The sequence below is a fragment of the Mobula birostris genome, chromosome 17 (assembly GCF_030028105.1).
Source record: "Mobula birostris isolate sMobBir1 chromosome 17, sMobBir1.hap1, whole genome shotgun sequence".
Classification (NCBI taxonomy): domain Eukaryota; kingdom Metazoa; phylum Chordata; class Chondrichthyes; order Myliobatiformes; family Myliobatidae; genus Mobula; species Mobula birostris.
In genome coordinates this window covers 16,231,797-16,257,545 of record NC_092386.1, presented here as the reverse complement: position 1 = coordinate 16,257,545, position 25,749 = coordinate 16,231,797, and the positions used below count along the sequence as shown (strand labels likewise).

Below are 25,749 nucleotides of genomic sequence, written 5' to 3'. Positions count from 1 at the left end.
AAGGTGCTTCTTAAAGTATTGATTTGCAGTGTGCTGACACTGTGTTTCAGATGATAAAGGACTAGATGCTGTGCTGGATGTGAAAGGAAATAACAAGCCTAGTAATGCAACAACAACACATTGCATCTCTGCCTAAAAGAGATAGTCAAATTTTGATAGCAATCCTCTGCAGGATCACTCATTTATGAGGGCTTTCAATAATAGTACTGCAAGCAAGTCTGAAGATTATGGTGACTGTCTTGAACAGTACAACTGAGGTTACACTAGAGAGCTTGTCAAAAGTTGCCAGTGGGCCGGACTGGAGGAAGGATATCAAAAGGCCCGAGCTTTACTACAGGAATATTTTGGTGATGAGCAGATAATCACTCTGGCCTACCTGGAGAAGGCTCTTTCTTGGCCACTTATCAAATCAGAAGACATAAAGGCTCTTCAAGACAACATACTTTTTTCATAAAGGTTATTGCAATGCTATGTAAGACATGCAAGGCAGGTACGAGTTAGAGACATGCCTGCTAATATGAAGATTGTCATAAATAAACTGCCCGATGAGCTTAGAAAAGGATGGAGATTAGTGGTTCATGAGTTGTAAAAAAGGCACAACCATAAGGTTACTTTCACTGAAATTGTTCACTTTATTGAAAGAAAAGTGAAAATTGTTACACACCCAGTGTTTGGGGAAGTATACAAAGCTACATTGCCAGCAGTTAAGTAAAGGTGCAATCAAAACTGGATCACAAATTCATACTCAAGCTCAAGTAGCTTTGGCACTACTATGGAGAGTGAAACTGAGCCCAGAGCTAATGAAAATTATTCCAGTTAGTTCAGCTGAAGTCTAAGAAAAGTAATAAGACAGTGGTTACTAATGCTTTACTAGATCAAGGAATCACAGCAGTGTTCTTCACAGACAGCCTCATGAACAAGCTCAACCTGATAGGAAAAGGAAAGCCCATTCTCTTACGCATTACAGGTTAAGAGAGCATTGTGAGCTGCGTTGTTTCAGTATAGGAAGTAGCTGACTTAAATAGTGAAAGCTGTTCTGAACTACCCAACATCTATACACAAGAATGTATGCTTGTTCACAAAGGGAACATTCCTCATCAGAGAGATCTTCAGGAATAGTCTCACCTAAAGCATATTTATTTGCCAGAATTTGATTCAGAAATTGAGCTATTGATTGGGATGAATTTGCCTAAAGCTTTTGAGCCATTGCATGTGATTCACAAATCAGAACTCCCAGCAGCTTGAAGAATCTTTCTCTCTGCACCCTTAAGAAAAACATTGTCCATAAATAAGCCAGTTTTGTGTGTGGGTAACTGGCAATCTTTGTGGTTAACTGCATTTCCTATTTGTGAAAAATAAGGCAAAAATAGCAGCACATGGTGGTACCACTTCCTGAACTCTTATCTTGTCTATGGCAAAATTATGGTGGTTCAGAAGGTTGAGATTTCATGTTTCCTGTGTCTCAGTAGCATGTAGTTATCACATTAGTGGGAGCTCGGGAATAGCAGAAGGGATAAGTTACTTATTCATGCTTACTTTGTGGCAGTTTGTAGCTTGAGACCACGAAGATCACATCTCTGCTGAGATAATGCTCAATAACGCTTAGCTGTAAAAATAATGCTAATTGCTGATAAAGGATTGAAATAGGGAATTCAACTCTTAGGAGTAATCACTGGAGCTGTGGGCATTAAACACAAGTATAACAACTGTGATGGTGGCAGAAATTGTATTGTTTTGATTTTGGATCAATTTTGTCGCTATAGACATCACCTACAAAATGTCTGCCAGTTACTTCCACAAGTCCCCAACAGCAAACGCACAACCTCCACCTTCAAGGTGGACAAGGACCACCTTCCCAGTGTTCCCCTCTCTAGAAACATCGGAGAGTATGTGATGCCTTTTTTCCTCTCTAAAGGCAAATAGAATGGTGTATATGATTAAGAAATGTTGGAAAGTTGGAACCAATCCAGAACAACAGTAAAGAGCACTTGATGTTGGATATTCATATACTGATTCAAACTCCCAGCAGCTTGAAGAATCTTTCTCTCTGCACCCTTAAGAAAAACATTGTCTATAAATAAGCCAGTTTTGTGTGTGGATAACTGGCAATCTTTGTGGTTAACTGCATTTCCTATTTGTGAAAAATAAGACAAAAATAGCAGCACATGGTGGTACCACTTCCTGAACTCTTATCTTGTCTATGGCAAAATTATGGTGGTTCAGAAGGTTGAGAGCTTCAAGTTCCTCGGTTACTACTGCAATTACTCTGCATGTGACCGGACAGAACTGCAGAGAGTTGCCTACACAGCTCAGCAATTAATGGAAAACAGCCTCCCCTTTATTGACTCTGCCTACAATTCTCACTGCCTTAGTAAAGCAGCCAGTATAATTGAAGACCCCACCCACCTCAAACATTCTTTTTCCTCCCCTCTTCTATCAGCCTGAAGATACAAAAGCCTGAAAGCATGCACTACCAAGCTGAAGGACAGTTACAAGATTACTGAATGTTTCCCCTAGTTAGGTGAGATGGAGCCCTGACTCAAGAATTATTATAACATTGCACCTTAATGTCTACTTACACTGCACTTTCTCTGTAGCTGGCAGACTATATTCCTACCTCTTATTGTTTTACCTTATTCCATCTTGATGAACAATGCAATGATTTGTATGTAAGACCAGCTTTTCACTATAACTCGGTATGTGTGACAATAATAAACCACTTTCATCTTGACATGAAAATATCGGTTAAAATCCTGAAATTCCTTGCACAACAATATGGTGGGTGCCCCTTTACTAGAAGTACATCGCTACCCCCAAAGGGACAAGTAGGTACGGTCAGTGAGTGCTGCAAAATAAATAAAAGAACACACCACTAAAATAAATCAATTGGGAGCAAAATGATGCAATGGATCTGTTTGTTTTGGACATCCAGATTCCAGAAATTCAAACAAACTGTGTCACTGCGTCCTTTTGGCATCATTCAGGGCAAGTCGTTGACCTGAGACAGACTATTCCCCTTGTTCAGAATTAGGATTAGTATCACCGGTATACGTTGTCAAATTTGCCGACTTTGTGGAAACAGCATAATGTAATACATAATAATAGAAAAAAACATGAATTTAAGTATACATATTAATTAGTTAAATTAAATAAGTAGTGCAAAATGAGAAAAATAAAGTAGTGAGGTACTATTCATGGGCTCAGTGCCCATTCAAAAATTGGATGGCAGAGGGGAAGATGTTAATGAATCACTGAGCATGTGCCTTCAAGCTTCTGTACCTCCTTCCTCATGGCAGCAAAGAGAACAAGGCATGACGAGGGTGATGGGGGTCCTTAACGATGGACGCCTCCTTTTTGAGGCCTCACTCCTTGAAGATGTTCTGGATCCTACAGAGGCTAGTGACCATGATGGAGCTGAGTATATGTAACACCGTCTGCAGCTTACTTCAATCCCACGCAGTAGTGTGACCACCCCCTCTCACCCCACACCAGGCAGTGATGTAGCCAAAGAGGTTGCTTGATCGGCCAAGTGCTTCTGGCATTTACTACTTTTGTACTAAAATGAAATCTAGTCATTGACACACAGTATTTGGAAGAAAATGTGCATTTCCTATATAACACTTCACAGACACAATGCAAGAGACTATCCACCTAACTCAAGCGGAGGAATTATTTGAACCAAGTGTTGAAATGAAGCAAAAGGGAACACTTTGAAGGCATCAAAACAATTGATTATGTTAAAGTGGAGAAGTCCATGCTACTTTCATAAGCAATATTTCATGGGTAACACTTGAAATCAATATTATGTTAATCATTATGTAAACTTATATTCATTTCATTAATATTCTAGTGTCCCATTCTCTCAAAGCAATGATTCTGTATTGAAGTACAGATTCACATAGTGATGGGCGATCCTGAGTCAAAAACAATATCTGAAGGCTTTGTACGATATGCACACATTCACCAGAGAATCTCCAATGATGGCTTCTCTTCAAAAATCGCATACATAGATGTTTAGCTCCACATTAATATCAACATTACTGAGTAATAACAGCAATAATGGACCATCTGCTACATTTGCATTGTTAAATACCTTCAAACATTTACTGTGAGTAAAAATAAATTTCCTCCATTTGTACACTGAAAATACTAAAGCTATTTTGGTCGACCCTGCCAACATGCTAAGTTCTAATACCATTGTTTCCAAGCACTTTTCATCTCAGTTCAAAGTTCAGCACCTTAACTTCCTGATAAATTTATAAAGTAACCCTTTGATTAATTTTCAATCTTAGATCCTCTTCCTCAATTTAATCTCACTTTACATTCTGTATATTCCTCTTTCTGTAGTTGATCTGAGAATTAATTCATCAGTCATAAATCACACTCCTCAGTTCTTCCTGTTCTCTTCTCAATTGTTTAATTTTTCTCAAATACTTCACATATGATATTTAATTGTTAACAAGGTACCAGAAGCTGTGCTGCTATATAGTAATCAGTTCATACTTGCAGCCATTTTCAGCAAAACCAACATTGCAATTACTGGTCTAGTTAACAGACTTTGCTCCAACAAACTCTAAAATATGCACTCAGTGACCACTTTATTAGATATACCTACTCGTTAATACAAATATCTAATTAGCCAGTCACCTGGTAGCAACTCAATGCAAGAAAGCATGCAGATGTGGTCAAGAGGTTCAGTTGTTGTTCAGACCAAACATCAGAATGGGGAACAAATGGTATCTAAGTGACTTTGACCATGTAGTGATTGCTGGCGCCATTCGTGGTGTTTTTTTTAATGCATAACAGTCTCTAGAGTTTACAGAGAATGGTGCAAGAAACAAAAAACAAAAAAGAATAATCAAACGAGCAGCAGTTCTGTGGGCGAAAATGCCTCGTTAATGAGAGGGGTCAAAGGAGAATGGCCAGACAGGTCGAAGCTGACAGGTAACACTAATTTAAATAACCCTGCGTTACAACAGTGGTGCGCAGAAGAGCATCTCTGAAAGCACAACACGTTACACCTTGAAGTAGATGGGCTACAGCAACAGAAGCCTACACCAGGTTCCACTCTTGCACATAATAAAGTGACCAATGAGTGTATACTTTCATTGCAGTATGTTAATTAAATGAATGAAACCTTTCTTTATAGTTACCTTCGGCATGTTGGATAAGGAGATGTGGTCTGCTTCCCTTATTATTCTGATCACAAATGTGGCCTTAAACGCTGGTTCATCAAAGCACGGAAAGGCACTTCGTGCAAAAAAAGGTTTGAACTGAGTGGCAGCGAATATCCTGTAATGGAGAAATAACAACATTAGAAACAAAAGCAGATAAAGGTTAGCCATTTGTGAATCACGCACCAGGACACCAAAACCCTGCGTTGCAGATCTCTCCAATCTTTCCACATTTACATTATCTGCATTTTTCAAATCATTTTTCTTGCCACAATGGTGAATTGCACATTTTTCTCACATTAAACGTCATCGGTGAATCTGCTCCCACTCAACCTATCTATGTCCCATTGTAGTCACCATCATTCTCTTTATAATTTACTTCCATCTTCATGCCATTAGCAAATTTAGCAACTATATATTTGGTGCCTTATTCAAGCCCGGGAGTGAGTTTCTAATGCACAGAATTGCAAGAGGTTATGGTAAACTCAGCCAGCAACATCACTGGCATAATCTACTCTGCCATCAAGGGCAGCTTCAATGCAGCCGTCTCCATTATTAAAGACCCTCATCATCCAGATGGTAGTAAAGTGAAGAGGGCACATCCCCACCCAGGACATAACCATCAAGGGAGGTGGTACGGGAGCCTGAAGACCCACACTCCCAACATTTTAGGAACAGCATGTACTTAGGTAATAAATTTACTTTGACTTTAATCACAGAGTCTTCTACCCTTACAGATCCATTGAAAGAAAATGCAAAATGTAACTCATTAGGAATTGAAAAGCAAATAGAAGTTGGCTGACCTTGTTTTGTTTTTATCTTGATAAGTCCCTTTAAAAAACCCAGATAAATGATCAGATAGATTAGCTGAATATTTGAGATTCAGTACATATTTTTCTCCTTTTGTCAGCATTGGGTTAAACTTGATTGCAATTTGCTTATGCAGTGGATATTCCAAAACCTGGACATTCTTAGGGTGGCTGGTTCCTTCCAGAGTAATGGTTGCCGCGGTGATTTTGAGACCTGAGCTGTGAAGAGTAATGTTGTTGGTATCTTCCATGATTAGAAGGCTTATGTGTACAGAGCCTGTGAATTTCAAGGTGGTGAGATTAGGGTGCAAAGTAAGATCATAGTGCACAGGTACAACAGCTTTAGGCAGTCTCATCTTTGGCCAAGGGAAAACCTGTCCATTGGTTGCCAAAGGATATATGAGGGCTGAAGTCATGTTCAATTTGTGGCAGCCTTCTCTTGTGAAGGTACATTTAGGTAGAAAGTAGACCACCATCGATATAGAAAGTATAATCACAACAACAAATACACCAATAAGGAAAGTCCGGCCGATAGGCAGTGAGCACAAGTGATGGTTATACATTCCTGACACATTGTTGCGGTGGTTGGAACTCCTGTTCATGAACGACTTGCCCAGTAGTCTTACAGATGATTCATAATCTTCCTCATCATCATCCAGATCTTGTTCATCCAAACCACGTACCATCAACCGGGAACTGTGCGGTTCATATTCAATTTTGTCAGGTTCCAGAGGATGAAGGCGTGAATCCTTGGCCAAGTCTACTATGTTGGGCTCCTCTTCAAACATGGTGTTCTCGATCATGTTTCTGGGCAATTGAGCCCGTTCTGAAAGACAAAATGTTGTCAAACACATTCAGCATGCTTTACATAACCTGGCCCTGCTCTACTCACCTCTGGTGGGTTTCAGAATCAGAATCAGGTTCATTGTGCTGGCATTGGAGAATGTCCAGAGGAGGTTCATGAGAATGATCCCAGGAATGAAAGGGTTAATGTTTGAGAAATATTTGATGGTTCTGAGCCTGAACTTGCTGGAGTTTAGAACAATGAGAGGGGGAATCTCATTGAAATGTATTGAATATTGAAAGGCCTAGATAGAGTGGACATGAGCGGTTGCTTCCTACAGTGGGTAAGACTAGGACTACAGGGCACAACCTCAGAATAGATGAACAGAGGTAAGAAATTTCTTTTGCCAGAGGGTGGTGAATCTGTGGATACTCATTGCCAGAGACAGCTGTGGAGGCCAACTCATTGGGTATATTTAAAGTGGAGTTTGATTGGTTTTTGATTAGTAAAGGGCACCAAAGGTTATGGGAGGGATGCAGGAGAATGGGGTTTAGTGGGATAAATAAATGAGCTTGATTGAATGGCAGAGTGAACTCGCCGGGCTGAATGGCCTAATTTGCTCCTATGTCTTATATGTCAGGAAATTTTTGTGTTTACTGGCAGCAGTGTTGTGCAATATTTTAAAAAATATGACACAATAAGATAAATAATTAGGGTAAAACAATAGGAAGATAATGAGGTAGTGTTCATGGGTTCATTGTTCATTCAGAAATTTGATGGGCGAGGGGAAGAAGTGGTACCTAAGACATTGAGTGTGTGTCTTCAGGCCTCTGTACCTCCTCCCTGCTGGTAGTGATGAGAAGAGGGCAACCCTGTTTCCACTAAACTGCAAAATTATATTGAATACCAAATATATAAATATATCAAGCAATGAATGCCCTATTTTATAACAATCATTGATAAAACTGAATTCATTATTCTGATATGATGAGTTTTAAGAATCCATGAACACTGAAGGGCAGTGTGGGGCAGGAGTGAGCCAGTGTTGTGTTTTTTTAAACTGAACTGGGAGAAGAGGGACAGGAAGTTTATATGGAAAACCGTCCTCACCTGCACAAAAAATAATGATGGATTCTTTCTGAACTAGTTTGACTCAATTCACTTATTTCCCCCCCGCCCCCCCAAGTATGTGCAAGTGCAAATAATTTGTTAGGATTGAAAATTTCTCAATATTCGTGTTTACCCATGGCTTGTTTTTTTCAAAGGCTACTCAGTCATAATGTTCAAACTGAATGATTCTGATTCTGTTCCAAGGCAGGAAGCAACTTTCATACTTCATACCTGCAGTGTGATGAAGCCTAAGGACCCCTTCTCAAAATAATATATCCGAGTACATAAAATACATAGGATTACAAATGAAAACAATTATACTGAAATAGTTATCAAAATATTTTAAAAATCAAATTTGTGATATACAATAGATCATGATCACGTTTGATCTGGTGGTAGGTCATAATTAATGTAATTTTGAAGTAGTCATGATATTTTAAGATATGCTGTGATATTTGTAATAACTATAATATGATCTGAAAATACCTGAATTCTATTGGTGACAAATTCATAAGTTTTGATTGGTTGCACCACAGCCTGATACAGAGGCACCAGTGCACGGGATTGCAAAATGTGGCTGAGTGAGGCTTGTAGATTCAGTTATGTCCACCAACCTCCCTCACCATCAAGGTCATCTTCAAGAGGCGATGCCTCAGGTTAGAGGCCTCTATCATTAATGACCCTCACAATTTAGAGCATGCCCCCTTCTCATTCAGGAGTGAGACTGGTCAGCTGTTTGATGAGCATTTCAACAACAACCTCACACTCAACACCAGCAAGACCAAAAACATGACTGTAGACTTCAGGAAGGGGAAATTGAGAGAACACAGTCCAATCTTCATTGGGGGGGGTCAGAGTAGAAAGGTGAGTATCTTTAAATTCCTAGGTGTCAACACCTCAGAGAATCTACCCTGGGCCCAACCACATTGATACAATCATGAAGAAAACACACTAGCTGCTATTATTTCATTAGAATCTTCAGGAGATTTGGTATGTCACTGAGAGCAGTAAGCGTAAAGGAGTTGGGGGCTTGCTGTTCTGGTTAACAACGGATGGTGCAAACCTGGTCATAGTACGATCAAGGAACGTGTTTGTAGCCCGGATATTGAACTTTCTGCTGTTGGACTCCGGCCATATTCCACCGAGATACAACACTGGGCGTCACGGGAGGTTGTTCCTGCCTGTGGCCATTGAACTTTGCAGCTCCTCCCGTGGAGGGTCAGACACCCTGAGCCAATAGCTGGTCCTGGACTTATTTCCATCTGGCATAGTTTGCATTTTGTTGTTTGATTGTTCGTGGTTTTTGTATTGCTATATTTACGCTCTATTCTTGGTTGGTGCAGCTGTAACGAAACTCAATTTCCCTCGGGATCAAAAAAGTATGTCTATGTCACCAGAGACACTTGATGACAAAATACCACTAGGCTGAATATATACGTTGTACTTTATATTGGCCACTTTTCAGAAATGCTTATTTTACAGTAGTGTTATAAAATGCATGACAGCACATATAAAACTACCACTGGTACAATGCTATCACATATTTTCTAACTCTAGAGATGTATACCTTGACAAAATTCACTATGAGCATTATTCCCCTCAGATGGTACCAACCAACCCTACTAGCTCATGGGCTATTGCAAATATCTACAGATATGTACTGTGGAGTGCATCGCCACTGGTTGCATCATATTCTAGTAAGGGGGCACCAATGTACAGGATTGCAAGAGTTGGGGAGCAGTGCCTCAAGTTAGTGGCATTCATCATCAACAACCCTCAAATTTGGAACATCCCCTCTTTTCATTACCACCATCAGGGAGGTGGTACAGGAGTCTGAAGACCCTCACCCAATGACTCAGGTGTTGCTTCTTCCCTTCCACTATCCTTTTGCACCATTTCATAAGTTATGGTAATTTTATATCTTTACACTGTACTGCCGTCACAAAACAAACTTCACATCATGCAAGACAGTGATGACAAACCTATTTCTACTTCATTTGCACTCTACTACAGCCAAGATGTCACCAAGCACACACCAGATGTTATCCCTTTAGAAGGAAGGGAAAAACACAGAAAAGAACAATAACCGCACTTGGTTGCATTTTTAGGGTTCCGGGCTGATGTAAATTACTGATTTCTTAGTTGGGACTACAAATGCGTAATTCAGACAATCCCGCAATGAAATAGTACAAGTTAAAATCACTATTTTTGCATATGGGTTCCCGAACCAAATCACAACACAACATGCCCATCGGGGTAGTTTTCTAAACGGCATACACTGGGACAGCCTGGCCGGAACACAGCTCAAGCTTAGCATGAATTGGCATGTGTAAGTGTGGATAACACAACAAAGAATACAACTAAATACATTATTATTTGTAAAATTTATGGTAAACGATCACCACAAACAGTGGAGAGGCGAGTGAAGGCACAGCTGAGTCAATGGTCGAAGCGAGCAGGTGCAAGGCGAGGTCGAGGGCATTCGAGGCAAAGCTGGGGCAAGCAGAGGAGTCGAGGTGGTTTCAGACCTGTCCATATAAACCGAGAGCGAGATTTGATTGATCGGAGCGCCAGGCTGATTTGGAAAGGTTGGGTTAGGGTTGAAACGTGGCAGCAGGGTCCAGGCCCAGAACATATCGATGCAACAGGCCTGGGTCCTAGAGCGAGCAATGAACCAATATTTGGACGATTTAAATACCAGGCCAGATGGATTGAAAAGGCAGGGTGTCGGGACCAGAGGCGAGGATTGGGCTAGTTCTGCTCAGTGACATTTACTCAGCCCTGCACTAAACTGAGGCTCAGGCCTGCTCCAGCTACTTCAAGCTTCATTCTGAATGCTATTTCCTTACTTTTTATTGTTTGCACATTTTTTTCCCACCCTCTCTGCACATTGGCTGTTTGACAGTCTTTTTTTCAAAATGGGTTTCTTTGTTTTGTGGCTGCCTGTAATGAGGTGAATCTCATAATGTGTGCATACTTTGAGAATGAATGAACTTTGAACAAATGTTTCCATCTGCTCTAAAGTTACCAAAAGAAATAATAAAGCCACAAGACCATAGAAGGACTTAGGAGCAGAATTCAGCCATTCAGCCCATCAAGTCTGCTCTGTCATATGATCAAGGCTAATTAATATTCCCTCCTAATCCTATCTAAAATCCTCAAACCAAGGATGCTGCTCGACATGCAGAGTTCCTCCAGCAGATCAGATTCTCCTTTTTCCCAGCATTCAGAAATCTGATGCCGAAAGGGAAGAAACTGTTCTCAAGTCATGAAATGTGTGCCTCCTCTCCAATGGTAGTTACGAGAGGATGGCACGTCCTGGATGGCGAGGGACCTTAACAGTAGATGCAGCTTTCTTGAGGCACCACCTTGTGAAGATGTCCTCAAAGTGGGGAGTGTTGTGTACGTGATGGAGCCTGCTGAATGTCCAGCCCTCTGCAGCCTCTTGCAATCCTTTGCTTTGGAGCCTCCATTGCAGGCTGTGATGCAGCCAGTCAGAATCCTCTCCACCATACATCCATAGAAATATGTGACGCATCTTTGATGACATTTCAAATCTCCTCAGGTACCAATGAAGCAGAGCCCCTGGTGTGCCTCCTTTGTGATTGCATCCTCTGAGATACTGACACCCAGGTATGTGAAGCTACTTGTGCTTTCCACTGCTGGTCCCAAATGAGGACTAGGGTGTGATCTCATGACTTCCTCTTCAGTCAACATTCAGTTCCTGGTAGTTGATATTTTGAGGTAGAAATAATGCATTATAGTTTATTGTAAGTTTCTGTTTTTCTCTAAAAAGGACTTGTCTTAAACATTTCGGTTACATAAATTTTCAGCATTTTTACTCAACGTAGAGATGATGTTTGTTAGAAGGTTGAGGGTGACAGTGCAAGTCAGAAGGAACAGACGCTGTGGGACAGATGACTCGAGGCAGAGTTGATAGCAAACAAGCACAATGAGAGAACAGTGGAAAATGGAAACGGGAGCAACCCGTGTTGTTCTTTGTTTCTGCTCCACCATTGTTCACAGGTAAACTTCTACCTGAAAGTCATGTTCCTGCACTAATCTGGCTTTCCTCGCTTGGTTCTTTTTATGAACAAAAATCCATTGTCTGTCTTTAATTTGTTTAGCAGCTCACCCTCTCCACTTGAATTAGCAATTCCAAAGATTCCTTGCCCTCCTGGTGCAGAAATGACTTCTCATCACAATCTTGAATAGTTGACCTCTTCTTTTCAGACAGTATCTCTTGGTTCTAGACACCATAGCCAGGGAGAACATCAACTGTCAATTGCCTTCAGAAGTTTAATGTAAAAGCCACTCATTCATGTCAATACCAGCATACCTCCATCTCCATAACCTCTCACATCCTGAGAATCACACATTTGGTTTGCCTTGGATCTGAGACAAGACTGTACCACAATATTCTATAAATAAAGACACATCAGTTTGCAAATGCTGGAATCTAGAGCAACAAGCTATCTGCTGGAGGAACTCTTTATGCAATACAAATGATGGAGGAACTCAGCAAGTCAGGTAACATCTGAAGGCAAATAAACAGTCAACATTTCAAGCTGAGATCCAAGACTGCCTGATCAAGACTGCTCGTCTCTTGGTCCCGACCACTTCCAGGACAAGGCCTTTCTTACTGCCACTGTATCCTCCAGTCCCAAAGTCTCTCATTCTTGCCCCCTTATCAGCTTCCAGTTCTGTGTTTGCTGTATTCCTGTTCATCTTCCTCCACTAGCTGCTCTAGCCTTCGTACTTACCCATCCATGTCTCCCTCTTCTTTGTTCCATCTGCCTCTCAATTGTTCTTCTGACATTGCCTGCTTCCATCTGTCATTCACACAAAATGCTGGAGGAACTCAGCAGGTCAGGAAGCATCTTTGGAAATGAATAAACAGTTGACCGATGCCCTTCTTCAAGTTTCAGCCCTAAATGTCGACTGTTTATTCATTTCCACAGATGCTGCCTGACCTGCTGAGTTCCTCCATCTTTTTTCTTTGTGTGTTGCTTTGGATTTCCAGCATCCGCAGACTTCCTCGTGTCCATCGATCATTTGTCTGCTAGTGTCTCTCAATTTAACCCCAGCTCTCCTCCCCCTGCAGTACAACCTGCCTGCCATTTCTCATCAACCCTTAGTCCACCAGCCACCTTAGATTCCTGTCTCACCACTCCCTTTCTCCTACCACCCATCTCCACTCTCAGTCACGAAGCAGAGTTTTTGGCTCAGAATTTCCTTTCCTCCCATAGATGCCACTCAATCCGCTAAATTACTCCAGCAGACTGTTTGCTCATTACCTATTTTACACTATTTCTTTTGTAACTTAATATTTTTTTATATCTGGCACTATACTATTGCCACAAAATAACAACCATCATGACAGATGCCAGTGACAATAAACCTGATTGTGATTTCCCTTGCTGATCAAGATCACTACTGGACTTCACCTGTTCCCAGAAATCTGAGTGAACTATTAGTGGAGAGATGTGGGTGTACGGAATCCCTGCCGGGAGCAGTGGTGGAACCAGATACAATAAGGACCTTCCAAGGAATTCTTTGATAGGTACACAGATGATAGAAAAATGGAGAGCTACATTAGATTAACCCTAGAGCAAGTTAAAAGGTCAGCACAACATTGTAGACTCAAGAGACTACTGTGCTGTAGTGTACTGTTCTATTCACAATTGGCCATAGAAATAGCAGCATCTGCAAGAAACAAGACTACCATTAATTGCAGAAGTGGGAACAGAGTAAAACAACTTTGTGAAGCACCATTTCAAATTAACATAATACAATTTAAATATTTTTGTATGTATGTGCATAGATATTTGTAGAGTATAATCGTTCCATTGTGAAAATCCTTATTTGTTTGAAGCCTTAGACACCAAGTCAGGGTCATTGAGTCATAGAGTGCTACAGCACAGAATCAGGTCCTTTGCCCCACCTAGTCCATGTTGGACTTTTATTCTGCTTAGTCCCATTGACCTGCACCTGGACTACAACCCCCGTACCTCTCAGGTCCATGTACTTAGTCAAACTTCACTTAAGTGTTGAAATCAAGCCCACATCCACCATTTCCTCTGGCAGATCATTCCACACTTGCACCCAGTGAACAAGTTGCCCCTCAAGTTCCCCCTTAAGTCTGTCAAATGCTTGTTGTGACGCATCAAGTGTGGTATTGCAGTAGGTCGTGCATGTCGCTCTCGCTCTCAGCTTCCACCACCCACCACTAGCTAGCAATCTCGTGAAAAGGAAAGCTGTATGCGCAAGTCAGTCCCTGCCAGTACATACCCTCTCCAATAGCAAGCCTCATGTGGTGCCTCCAAGCTGGCGACACTTGGAAACCGAACTCCTTTCAGAGTCCGGCTGAACTATAGAGGACAGGAAGGAGGTCTGGCTCCCGCACATGGAATATGCAGGCCCACCAGCACATGGATACGACCTGGTGCTCAGGAACCAGATCCCCTAGCTATAGGTAAATAGCCCCACTCCCTTGTGGACAGTCTCAGGAGAGACCAAGGCTACAGGAGTAAACCCAAACAGAAAACCTGGAGTGGAGCCCCTAAGGCAGCTGAACGTCATTGAACATCCTTCCAGGAGCTCCTGCAGCCAAGCTGGTGCCAGTCATAATGCTTCACCTTCCTTTGGACTACATCAGTGAGGCCGAGAAGGGGGCCTTGACAACTGGACATCCCAGGATCTCCATATCTTCTGCCCAGGCTTGTGCCCTGGAGAGGTCACTCCATTGCCACTATCCATTGTCCTTAGAGACAGATGAATGCCATCATCAGTTAGATTGCGTCTGGGCTGGATGGTGCCATGTGCTTGAATTACACAGTGTATGAAGGGCATTTCACAGATAGTTTACTGATTATGGAGCTGTCTTACAACCCACTATAGTGCAGTAACAGCAACTCTATACACACAGGAAGCAGCAAAACATGATATTCATTCTCATGATGTCAGTCACATGATACAGATGTAATCTATATCAACTTCCTCTAAACAGAATAAGGTTTATTATCACCAGCACATGTTGCGAATTTGACTTAGCAGAAGTTCAATGCAATACATGATAATATAGAAAGAAAAATAAATATAGTGTGTATATAAGTGTGTGTGTATTTTATATATAAATAGATTCAAAATAGTGCAAAAACAGAAATATGTATTAAAAAAGTGAAGAAGTGTTCATGGATTCAATGTCCATGTAGGAATCGGATGGCAGAGGGGAAGAAGCTGTTCCTGAATCGCTGAGTGTGTGCCTTCAGGCTTCTGTACTTCCTTCCTGATGGTAACAATGAGAAGAGGGCATGCCCTGGGTGATGGGAGTCCTTCATACTGGACAATGCCTTTCTGAGGCACTGCTCTTTGAAGTAGTCTTGGGCACTATGGAGCTCGTACCCAAGATGCGGCTGACTGATTTTCTGCAGCTTCTTTCCATCCTGTAGTGTAGCCCTACTGTACCTGTCAGTGATGCAGCCTGTCAGAATCCTCTCCATCGTATGTCTATAGACATTTGAGTGCTTTTGTTGACAAATCAAATATCTTCAAACTTCTAATGAAATATAACCACCGTCTTGCCTTCTTTATAGCTGCACTGATATATTGAGACCAGGTTAGATCCTCAGAGACCTTGACAGCCAGGTACTTGAGATTGCTCACTCTCTCCACTTCTGATCCCCCTATGAAGATTTGTTCGTGTTCCCTCATCTTACCCTTCCTGAAGACCACAATCAACTCCTATGGCTTACTGACATCCAGTACAAGGTCATTGCTGGGACAACATTCAACTAGTTGGCATATCTCGCTCCTGCACACCATCTCATTGCCATCTGAGATTTTACCAACAATGGTTGTATCATCAGCAAATTTATAGATGGTATTTGAGCTATGCCTAGTCACACAGTAATGGGTATAGAGAGAGTAGAGCAGTGGGCTAAGCACACATCCCTGAGGTGCGTCACTGTTGACCGTCAACAAAGAGGAGATGTTATCAATCTGTGCAGACTGTGGTCGTCCGGTTAGGAAGTCGAGAACCCAATTGCAGAGGGAGGCACAGAGCCCCAGGTTCTGTAACCTATCAACCAGGATTGTGGGAATGATGGTGTTAAACTCTGAGCTATAGTCCATGAATAGCATCCTGACATAGGTGTTTGAGTTGTCCAGGTGATCTAAGACCATATTAAAAGCCACTGAGACTGTGCATGTTGTAGACCTATTGTGGTGATCGGCAAATTGTCATGGGTTCAGATCCTTGCTGAGGCAGGACTTCATTCTAGCTATAACCAATCTATCAAAACATTTCATCACCGTAGATAAGTGCACAGCATCAGATTCATTATCACTGGCATGTGATGTGAAATTTACTCACTTAGCAGCAGCAGTTCAATGCGATACATAATATAGAAAAAAAACAAAAATAATAAGTAAATCAATTACAGTATACATATATTGAATAGATGAAAATCATGCAAAAACACAAATAATATATTAAAAAGTGAGGTAGTGTCCAAGGGTTCAATGTCCATTTAGGAATCGGATGGCAGAGGGGAAGAAGCTGTTCCTGAATCGTTGAGTGTGTGCCTTCAGGCTTCAGGCTATGGGAGATAGTCATTAAGGCAGCTCACACTACCCTTCTTAGGCACTGTTATAATTGTTGCCTTTTTGTAGCAGGTGGAAACTTCCAACCATAGCAGTGAGAGGTTGAAAATATCCTTGAATATTCCCACCAGATGGTTGGTACAAGTTTCCAGAACCTTACCAGGTACTCCAACGGTGTCTACCATCTAACAAGGATTCAACTTCCTTAAAGAAAGCCTGACATCGGCCTCCGAGACAAAGTTCACAGGGTCACCGGATGAAACAGCCATTTTCACAACTGTAGTTATTCTCCCTTTCAAAGCGGAGATAGAAGGTACTGAGGTCATCTGGTAGTAAAGTATCACTGCCACTCATGCTGCTGGGTTTCACTTGGAAGGCAGTGATGCTCTGCAAACCCTGCCAGAGTTGACATGCATCCGATGTCACCTCCAACCTCGCTCGCAATCTCTTCCTCATTCTGATGTTTGTCTGAACAATAACTGAACCTCCTGATCACATCTGCATCATTCCATGCATTGAGTTTCTGCCACATGATTGGCTGATTAGATAATGAAGTGTAACCTAATAGAGCGGCCATTGAGTGTACTTTTTCTATCTGGTCTGCTAAAAGTAACCTGAAATATAAAAGGTTAAACAAGGTTGAATACTGAAACACAGAGTGCAATGTGCTGGAGGCAGCCTGCAAGTGTTGTCATGCAGCATAGCCTGCCTATGACTCTGTAGCCCTAGGTCAAAATTGACATCATTGAAGTGTGGGAGGAAAACCACACAGTGACAGAGGGAGCAGACAAGCGGCAGGAATTGAAAACCCTGGTCGGTGATCACTGGTCCCATAGAGCGAATCTGCTAACCACTTGTCACCATTTCACCATTATTCAATCCTGTCGTGAATCCTCCCTTACTGGGTGTCTCAGATATCAGCGAAGAAAGGAGCTCATTATCACCTTTACCTGGCCAACTAATTTTAGCGTAAACTGAAATCACACATGCTTATGATTCAGTTTATTTTACATATTACTGAAATTTGTTTGCATATGTTTACTCATCTCCCTCCCAACAATAGACTTCCTCTACAATGTGTTTTATACCATTTTAAATTTTCACTATCTATACGTAACCTATTTTTGTGTTTGGTAGTGTGACTGTGTTTTAATGCCAGTGTCTTTAATTATCAGAATTGGTATACTTCTGCAACTCAAAAGAAAAATTTGCTTTTATATAAAGTTTCTTTCATAGTCTTTCCAGGATATCCCAAAGTAGTTTAGAAGTACTTGAAAATGTAGCAGCTAATCTTCAAACAGAAACAGTGTTAGTGGCCAAGCAAATGTTTTTACAGCTGAGATTAAAATTATCTCCCAGGCTACTCTGAATAACCCTTCAACTCTTTGCAACATCTTTTATGTCTACCCAGGAGTGCAGACAGGGCTTCGACAGAGAGCATGTCCTATCCCAGAACAGTCTCTGTCTCTGGAATGGGGTTTGAAAACAGAAACCTTTAACTCGGATGAAGAGTGAAACCAACTGATCCACATCTAAGATGCATGTATACGTTTGTCAAAATATTCTTTTGAGTTGCTTGATGGTTTGGCCAAGTTCAATTTACATTGTATGCAGTCTGATTGTCTAGATGCTCAGCTTTCTCAGTCTTTTGATATTTTTACTTCTTGGTCCTTTTCTCCAGCGCCTGTAGGAAGTACATTCATGCATCGCTATGCAACATATTTTGTTAATGAATGAAGACTGTGCATTCTAGTATGTATCTAGGGGAACAGCTAATCTATTTACATGTTCAACATCAGCACTGTTAAGAACGGTGAAGCAGATTGTGGAATACTTTGTACATTTTCTGTTTCTAAAATCCTGGTGTCCAGATTTGAATCATGCTGTTGAATCACAACTGAGGTCACATCACAGAGGATGCATTTAATCATTGATCTACGACAGAACAAGGAGTTGTATTTAATCATAAACCAAGGGAAAATTCTTCCATTTTGAACTCACTATACACGCAGTGGCCACTTTATTAGGTACACATGTACACCTGCTTGTTAATGCTAATATCTAATCAACCAATCACGTGGCAGCAATTCAATAGATAAGAGGATGCAGATTTGGTCAAGAGGTTCCATTATTGTTCTGACCAAACATCAGAAAAGGGAAGCAATGTAAACTAAGTGGGGAAGAAATTGATCAGTAGTGTCTGTCCACATTTGAGAGCCTTTTGTGATATTATTAAACTAAAGTGGATATAAATATGGAGCAGAAGTTCCTAACTATTTTTATGCAATGGACCTATACCATTAAGCAAGGGGTCTGCCGAGTCCAAGTTGGGACCCCCCGATATGGAACAACAAACAGAAAATGCTGGACGCTCAGCAGGTCAGGCAGCATCTATGCAAGGGAATAAACAGTTGCCCTTTTGGGACAAGACTTTTCATCAGAACTGGAAAGGAAGGAGGAAGAAGCAAGAATAAAGAGGAGGGAGGGGAAGGAGTACAAACTGATAGGTAACAGGTAAAACCAGGTGAGGGGGAAGGTGGGTGGATGAAGAAGAGGGGTGATGAAGTGAGAAGCTGGGGGTAAAAGGTTGAAGAGGAAAAGAAAGAATCTGATAGGAGAGGAGAGTGGACCATGGGAGAATGGGAAGGAGGAGAGGCATCTATAAATGGAGATATAAACATATTCTGCATAGTTGTGATTTATGGCTAATACAGTTTAAACAGAGTAAAACTAAGAAGTGCTTGTTCTAATAAGTATGGGAAGCAGTATTTTTTTTCCAATTTCCATTTTAAGGGAGGTGGTATAAGTATTGGAGTACATGATTGATGAAGGCAGCAGGGAAGGAGGGAAAGAGATCATTATATTGTGCAACGCACACAGTATGCTGGAGGAACTCAGCAAAGTCAGGCAGCATCAGGACTGGATGAAGCATCTCAGCCTAAAACATTGATGGATTATTCCCCTCCATGGGTGCTGCCTGACTTACTGAGTTCCTCCAGCACTGTGTGTGTTACTCAGGATTTCCAGGATCTGCAGAAACTCTTATTTAAAGCCCTACGTAAATTCTAAAATGTATTTGAATTAGACCACAAGACCATAAGATATGGGAGTAGAATTAGGCCACCTGACCATTCAAGACTGCTTGGCCATTTCATCATGGCTGATCCAATTCTCCTCTCAGCCCCAATCTCCTGCTTTCTCCCTTCATGCCCCTGACCAATCAATCCAATCACAAACGGTGACCAGTGGTGTGCCTCAGGGATCTGTTCCGGGACTCTTACTCTTCGTGATTTTTATAAATGACCTAGATGAGGAAGTGGAGGGATGGGTTAGTAAGTTTGCTGATGACACAAAGGTTGGAGGTGTTGTGGATAGTGTGGAGGGCTGTCAGAGGTTACAGCGGGATACTGATAGGATGCAAAACTGGGCTGAGAAGTGGCAGATGGAGTTCAACCCAGATAAGTGTGAAGTGGTTCATTTTGGTAGGTCAAATATGATGGCAGAATATAGTATTAATGGTAAGACTCTTGGCAGTGTGGTGGATCAGAGGGATCTTGGGGTCCAAGTCCATAGGACACTTAAAGCAGCTGCGCAGGTTGACTCTGTGGTTAAGAAGGCATATAGTGTATTGGCCTTCATTAATCGTGGAATTGAATTTAGGAGCCGAAAGGTAATGTTGCAGCTCTATAGGACCCTGGTCAGACTCCACTTGGAGTACTGTGCTCAATTCTGCTCACCTCACTACAGGAAGGATGTGGAAACCATAGAAAGGGTGCAGAGGAGATTTACAAGGATGTTGCCTGGATTGGGGAGCATTGCTTATGAGAATAGGTTGAGTGAACTTGGCCTTTTCTCCTTGGAGCGACGGAGGATGAGAGGTGACCTGATCGAGGTGTATAAGATGATGAGAGGCATTGATCGTGTGGATAGCCTGAAGCTTTTTCCCAGGGCAGAAATGGTTGCCACAAGGACACAGGTTTAAGGTGCTGGGGAATAGGTACAGAGGAGATGTCAGGGGTAAGTTGTTTTTTTTTTAAAAACGCAGAGAGTGGTGAGTGAGTGGAATGGGCTGCCAGCAATGGAGGTGGAGGTGGATACAATAGTGTCTTTTAAGAGACTTTTGGATAGGTACATGGAGCTTAGAAAAATAGAGAGCTACGGGTAAGCCTAGTAATTTCTAAGGTAGGGACATGTTCGGCAGAACTTTGTGGGCTGTAGGGCCTGTATTGTGCTGTAGGTTTTCTATGTTTCTAATCTGTCAACCTCTGCATTAAATATACATATAGATTTGGCCTCCTCAGCTGTCTATGGTAACGACCTCCACAGATTCAACACTCTCTAGCTAAAGAAATTCCTTCAAATCTCCACTCTAAAAGGACTCCCCTGTACTCTGTGGTGTGAGTTCTGGTTCCACCATAGGAAACATCCTTTCCACATCCACTCGATCAAGGCCTTTCAAAATTCCATCGGTTTCAATGAGCTCACTGCTCACCCTTCTGAGTTCCAGTGAATACAGGTCCAGAGCTAGCAAACCTTCTTCATATGACAGGCCGTTCAATTCTGGAATAATTTTGAGAACCGCCTTTGAATCCTCTGCAGTCTCAGCACATCCTTTCTGTAATTAGGGGCCCAAACCACCTCTCAATACTCCGTGAGGCCACATCAGTGCTTTATAAAGTCTCAATATTACATCCTTGCTTTTCCATTTTAATCCTCTTGCCTTTTCTGCCGACTTTGACCACCAGAACAGGGAACTATCATGCATCCCCATGTCTCTCAATGATCCTATGGTCTCAGTATCTGAAGATGACATGCAGGCTGCCTTCAAGAGAGTGAATTCAATGGAAGTACCCAGTCCGGACGGAGTACCTAGCCGAGTACTAAAGACACATGTCGACCAACTGGCTGGTGTATCCACTGATATCTTCAACCTCTTGCACTGGCAGTGTGTGGTACCTACCTGCCTCATGCAGGCTTCAGTCACACTGGTGCTCAAGAAGAGCAAGGTAACCTGTCTAAATGACTGTCGCCCAGTGACATTTACATCCACAGTGATGAAGTGTCTTGAGAGGCTGGTGTTGAAACACATCAGCATCTCCCTGAGTGGCAACTTCATTCCGCTCCAGGTTTACAGCAACAGGTCTATAGCAGATGCTATCTTATTGGCTCTACACACAACCCTGGAACATCTGGACACATCAGGATGCTTTTTAACAATTACAGCTCGGCATTTAACACCATTATTCCCTCAAAACTAATCAGTAAATTCCAAGACCGTGGCGTCAATACTTCTTTGTGCAATTGGATCCTGGATTACCTTACTTATAGACCCCAGTCAGTTCAGATTGGCAAAAATATCTCCTCCACAATCTCCATCAGCACAGGAGCACCACAGGGATGTGTACATAGCCCCCTGCTCTACTTGCTGTACACCTATGGCTATGTGGCTAAGTACAGCTCCAACACCACATGCAAGTTTGCTGATGACACCACTGTTGTGGGTAGTATCAAAGGGGGACAGCAACATCACCATGAAGTACAAGATCCGAATCCTGCGTGCATTGGTATTCTCCATCTTCCTGTACGCATGCGAGACATGGACCCTCACAGCAGAGCTACAGAGGAAGATACAGGCATTGGAAATGAGATGTTATTGCAACATCTTGGGCATCTCCTATTTGGAACACACCACAAAAGAGCAGGTCTGCAAGACCATCCAGCACCCCATTGGCCCCCGTGAAGACCTTCTCACAACGGTGAAGAAAAGAAAGCTGAGATGGTACGGCCACATAACAAGATCCAGTGGCCTGCAAAGACTCTTCTACAAGGAACTGTGGAGGGGAAAAGGAGGATAAGCTGACAGAGGAAAAGATGGATGGACAACATTAAAGAATGGACAGGGGAAACATTTGTGGTGACCCAGGCTCTGGCACACAACCGCGACAGATGGAACAGACTGGCGCAAAGCTTGTCATGATGGCGCCCCGACGACTCCACCAGGAGTTAAGGGCAAGGCAAGGCAACTCTTGCAGTACAGCATCACAGTCTGGTATGGAGGCTCCAATACACATGACAGGCTGCAGAGGGTTGTAGATTCAGTCAGTTCTATCACAGGCACAACTCTCTCGCCAACAACAAGGACACCTTCAAGAAGGTGGCATTAGAGACCCTCACCATCTGGTATATGCCCACTTCACATTAATACCTCAAGGAGGAGGTACAGAGCTTGAAGACCCAAACTCAAACTTTTAAGAACAGCCTCTTCCCCTCTGCCATCCAATTTCTGAAAGGTCCATGAACGCTACTTGGTATTCCTCTTTTGCACTATTAATTTATTTTTGGTAATTTTTATGCCTTGCACTGTACTGCTGCCACAAAACAGTAAATTTCATGGTCAACGTTCCTAATTATTTTCTTACAGCTGCACGGACCAACAGCATGGTACTTTAATACAGCGTTATGGAATAGCAAATTCCAGCTGTGTCACAACAAAGGCTATGTGTGCGGTAGCACCTCAGTTACTAGCATGGCCGCACAGCTTAGAGAGAACGGTGTTCATGACACATGTCATCGATAATGAACGATTAAAATTTGTTTTAATTTTCACAACCTTAACTCCCCTCCACCGCCCCCAGGTCCCCCTTTCACACCACAATGCCTTCCCCTTCAACTCCCAAAACCCAACCCCATGCCCAAACCCCTACCCTCCCCACCCCTACCCCAATCTTGCCCCTCGGCAGCTCTAACATCACTCTGACAAGGTCCGTCGCCCCGCAGTTGTAAAGGACTTTGCAGCATTTTAACCCACTGCGTGTCCCGGGACAACACTCACCACTCCGCAAGTGCGGCTCCATCGGCCGTGGCCCTCGCTCTGCGACCCGACCCGGCCCGGCTCGGGTTCGGACCGAACTCCCTGCTGAGCGGCTCGGTCGGGATAAGCGCTCCGGGTGTTGGACGGGCAGCAGCGAGCGTCACACTCGCACCGCTAACTCACACAATTTCAACACGTCTGGGGAAATGCGCAAATATTCCCAAAGGTGATTTAAAAAAAACACAAATTAACCTCCTTGCAAACTGCGCCACTTCACGCAAGTCTACCAACCACCATCTTCACTTCTCTGTTTCTCTTTACTCCTTTGTGCTCGGAAGCTGGGGCCAGAAGACCCGACGGGTCGATCGACGAGCTGCGTGTTCCTGGCCAGCCCGCTTGCCACTCAGTCGGGGAGTCAACCAAGTTTAAGGTCGTTTCTGTTTTCTGGGAATGCCCCGAGAAAACAAGAGGCGTTCAGTGGGTTATTTATTTTCATATATTCTGTGCGCCTCTGCTGTTAATGAAAAAAAAACATCAGAACATTTATTCCCGGTTGGCAGTCGACATCAGCGAAGTTTTTTTTGTGTAGTCTTCTGCAACCGATATTTAATTGGACACAGGACAGGAGGTGATACCGTGATGGGTGGGTTATGAGGGGAGTTGGGGCTGTAGGAATGCAGCCTTGTGCTGTGTTTGTTTCCTTGGCTCCAGAGGAATGCAGTTTCATTCGGCTGTATCCATGCATGGTTGAACGATTATTAAACTGGAACTTAAACAATGAGAGCAATAGCGTAGTTAGATGTAAATCTACGAACAACTCTCAATGTTGAGACTGACCCTCCTCTCATTTTAAAGTGATGCTTGTGCTACCCCTGGACCTCACCCTCAATATGACTCAGAAATACAAAAAAAACGTGTTTAGCAGCTAATTCTAACAGGATGGTGAAGGGGGATAAGTTCAAAGGAGATGCGAGAGGCAAGTATTTTTTTACACTGTGGTGGGTGCTTGGAATGTGCTGCCTGGGGTGCTGGCCTGTGGGAGGGGTGTCGGACAGGTGGCAGAGGAAGTGTGGTGTGCCTGCAGACACACCCAGCCCTGAGAAACCAGGGAAGCAGGGGCGGTGCTGAGGTGGTGCAAGCTGGTGCTATAGCCTCAGCAGAAATTGCAATAGCACTGGCGTAGCACCATCAAGAAATTAAATGAAATTTTACATACAAATTGCAGCTGCTTTGCTTTCTCTGTATAGTTTTGAATACAGCTTCTTTCTCCAGTTGATCTAGTGAAACAGCGCCCCCAATTACCATAGCACCCACACAGCAATGAAGTTATAAACACTGTCAGATCCATTCTACACTTCTGCTTATTCGTTCATTGTCAATGTCTTGCCGTTGCTGTCCTCAGATCAGTTAAGCTGATCTAAGATCACTTAAGGTGGCGATGTCACTCACCCTCACTCATGCGAGAGATTGATAGTATACATCCAGGTGCAGATCCGTGGTCTCGCGAGACACACACACACATTGTGCTATTACAAGCTAGCATGAGCCTGGCATATGCATTATTTTGGCCGGCGTGAAAAATGGATTGATTTTTACTGAGAAAATGACTTCATCCAGAAGAATCAGTGGTGTCTCAGCCTGAGCCTGTCTTAATTGAAAGTGACATGCAAAAAGAAGTAAGTGGGGATGAGGACGACAGCAGTTCATCGAAGGACTGTGAGGGCGAAGTAGAGGCGCAAGAAATGGAGCAGGATTCAGAAGAGAACGTGGATGAAGCTGCTCTTAGTCCTAGTGGGAATACTGTTAGTGATGTTAGCCAGCAGCCTGAAGAAGGACCCCATCGGCCAACATTGAAAAAGTACCCTTCACTGCTCGCAACAAGTTTGGCAATCAGTAAAGGAGCTTTATTCGTGGCTGGTTTGACTGACTGGAATATTCGATCAGGAAAGATACTACGTTCTGCTTCACACGCAGGCATTTCCTGTGTGGAGGACATGGGTTCCATTCTGAGTCTATCTTTATTGTCACCGGTTACCGCAACTGGCTGAAAGCTACAACAGCTTTCAAAACCCACCATGTAAGTGCAGCTCATAAATTTGCTATGGAGACATGGGCCGAACTCAGATTGAGAAATCAAGACGGTTCAAGATTGGGAAGTATGCTTGACAAAGGACATGCAAAGATTGTCCAACAAAAGCGTGAGTATATGAGAGCTGTGGTTGAGTCTCTAGCAAGGACAGACAATGAATGACACAGTGGAATCTCTAGCTCTAATGAAACCCTACTGCGATGCATTTATAGATTTATACAAACTAATCTGCATATCACTGACTCTACCTGTGACATCTGCCTCATGCAAACAGAGTTTCTCCTGCCTCAGGTGCCTCAAAAACTACCCAAGGAATAGCAGCGGCGATGCTCGGAACAGCAACTTAGCCCTGTTGGCCATAAACAGCC

The 25,749-nt window shown here is 42.7% G+C and overlaps 1 protein-coding gene across 4 annotated transcripts in view; it reads right to left on the bottom strand.

Moving 5' to 3' along the window:
* LOC140211529 (leucyl-cystinyl aminopeptidase-like) overlaps positions 1-23,851 on the bottom strand; it is a 109,190-nt gene extending 85,339 nt beyond the window's left edge. For 2 of the 4 annotated variants that reach the window (XM_072281316.1, XM_072281317.1), the window contains exons 1-3: positions 23,314-23,851; positions 5,978-6,809; positions 5,154-5,292 (exon numbers count right to left, since the gene is read on the bottom strand). In XM_072281316.1, coding sequence (XP_072137417.1) covers positions 5,154-5,292; positions 5,978-6,809; positions 23,314-23,335 — 993 coding nt within the window. In that variant the 5' untranslated portion in view covers positions 23,336-23,851. Of the gene's footprint in view, positions 1-5,153; positions 5,293-5,977; positions 6,810-12,012; positions 12,101-23,313 lie in introns of those variants that run through there. The other 2 variants (XM_072281320.1, XM_072281318.1) reach the window with 2 other exon arrangements.
* Between the last annotated feature and the right edge of the window lie 1,898 nt (positions 23,852-25,749).